Source organism: Alligator sinensis, unplaced genomic scaffold (assembly GCF_000455745.1).
Source record: "Alligator sinensis unplaced genomic scaffold, ASM45574v1 scaffold107_1, whole genome shotgun sequence".
NCBI lineage: Eukaryota > Metazoa > Chordata > Crocodylia > Alligatoridae > Alligator > Alligator sinensis.
Genome location: NW_005843041.1, coordinates 159,599 through 161,817, shown reverse-complemented (window position 1 = coordinate 161,817; position 2,219 = coordinate 159,599). Strand labels below are relative to the sequence as shown.

Genomic DNA, 2,219 nt, shown 5'->3' with positions numbered 1-2,219 from the left:
TGGGCGGGGGGGAGTCCCATGAAGCAGGGGGCGTTGAAGCCAAGACGGCCATGTTTGTTGTGGGCAGCTGGCTCTGGAAGAGGGGGGGGAATTAACACTGGTGGCTAACGGAGGCCAATTAGGGCAGGTGGGCTTGCCCCACCCCAACCCAGGGGCAGGAGCTGAGGCCTGTGAAGGAACAGGAGTGACTCCGGATTAACTCCAGGCGTGAAGCCACTGTCCGTTGCTAAGACCCCCGCTTTGAAGAGAAGCAAAGGGCGGGGGGCAAGGAGCCCCCACCCCCCAAGCTGTAGGCAGCTCCCCCCACTCACCTGCACCCGGGCACCTCCAGCTGGTCCCAGTGGCTCCCAGTGCGGACATGTGTGTGCTGGAGGGGGCTATGCCCCCAGCGCCGGGGCCTTTCCCTGGCACCAGCCAGGTGTGCAAACACACTCGCAGAACACGGGTGTCCGAGACAGGGACACACACGCACACGGGACCTAGGCATTCAGATACACACGCACACACACACACGTGTCCCAGATGGATACACGCACAACCCAGATACCCCCAGACAGGCAGAACCCAGGTGTCTCACACTCACAAACACACAACCCTGGCATGCAAGACGAGTACACACACACACACACACACACTTAAGCTCCCACCCATCTGAACCCACCAATTAGCAACTGCAAAAATCACTGATGAATCAACGCCCCCACCCTACTCCCTCCCCAAAATAACCCCACGCCGGATCCCTATGTCTGCTTTTCACTTGGTTTTTATTATGATTTTTTAAAAGGTTTTTTCTTTTTCTCTCTTTTTTTTTGCTTTTTTTGTTTTAAACCTCAGACCAGAAGAAGAAGAGGCTGAGAGAACTGGGCTTATTTAGAGGGCGGCGGGGGGGGGGGGGGGGGGGGGCCAAAACTGCCCGTCCTAACAACAATAATAAATAGCTCAAGTCATCAAAAAACCGCCAGCGTCGCCATTGTCTGCTAGAGCCAAAAAAAGAAAAGAAAAGAAAGAAACATTTGAATTTACCTAGAACATAACTAGACTAAAGACGGCCTCTACCTCCAGGGACCAAGCAGGCTTGGTAGGTCGAAGCGGGGACTTTTTGGGCGCGCACACACACACACAGAGAAAAATATATATATATTAGATTCCTTACTCCGATGGGACCTTTCTTTGCCCTGTATTTATTACTCCTTCCCCTGCCTTGTTTCTCCACCCCCTGGGAAAAGCCCTCAAACCTGGGCTGCGGGGACGTGGTGAAGAGGCGGTCGAGAAGGACTTGGAAAGGGGGATTGAAGGACTAAAAAGGGCCCCGAAACCCCACTCCCGGAGCCGGGAGCGTCCCGCCGGCCTCGTCTTGCCCCGACTATTTCATGCCACCTCCCCGCACCCGTGCAGCAAGTTTGCACGTCTCCTCCGGAGCTCGGGGTCCCGATAAAGATCGCTAAAAGCAAACGAGCCTCCCCAAACCCTGGTGTTTGAACCCTAAGGGGGAGAAAAAAAAGCGCCCAAATCCTTTGGGCCTGGCTCGGAAATCAAAAGGGGGCAAGAAGACCGGAGCTGGAAGAGAGCCCAGGTGTCCGAGCGTCTGGTGGCCCCGGTCCCATGGGTGCCGGACGGGGGTGCTGGGGTCCGCTCCCCTCAACGTCGCGGGTGGGAGAGCGGGACCCGGCGCGGATTCCTCCGTCCGGGGCATCGATGCAGGTGAATCCGAGCCCTGCCCCAAGCTGGGGCGGGGGGCATTACATTGCCACGGGTCTCAGCCCGAGTCTATGGGGCCGGGAGCCATCAACGGGGGGCTACTGGATGGGACACCCCCATCCTCCGCTCCCCCGAGTCCAGGAGACGCAAGGTGGAGGGTGGGGGGGGCTCACGCCAAGCCCCGTGCTCGCACGCCGTGCACGGAGCGGGGCCGAGGGGGCGGGGGGTAGAGATGGGGTGTCGCCCCCCACCCCGGCTTCACAAGACCTGGAACTTCCAGGAGCTTTGGTCTTTATAATCCAAGCAGTCCGTGGCGTTGAAATTGAGCTTCCACGAGCCCGTCTGGTCCTTGTAGTCGAGGCAATCGACGGGGCCGAAGCCCAGGCCGGCCGCGCCGTAGCCCTGGCTGGACAGCGAGGCCGGCGACTGGCTGAGGTGGTTGCCCATGCTGGGCGCGGCGATGGGGCTGAGCGCCGCGCCGGGGGCGCCCAGCGGCGGGGGGGGGGGGGGGGGGGAGGGGG

General features: G+C 59.8%; 1 protein-coding gene across 1 annotated transcript in view; it reads right to left on the bottom strand.

Moving 5' to 3' along the window:
• Positions 1 to 902: 902 nt before the first annotated feature.
• The window catches only part of LOC102370507 (homeobox protein otx5), a 10,868-nt gene continuing 9,551 nt past the window's right edge, over positions 903 to 2,219 (bottom strand). Inside the window, exon 5 of the mRNA XM_025193389.1 lies at positions 903 to 2,197. Coding sequence (XP_025049174.1) covers positions 1,957 to 2,197 — 241 coding nt within the window. The 3' untranslated portion in view covers positions 903 to 1,956. The remainder of the gene's footprint in view (positions 2,198 to 2,219) is intronic.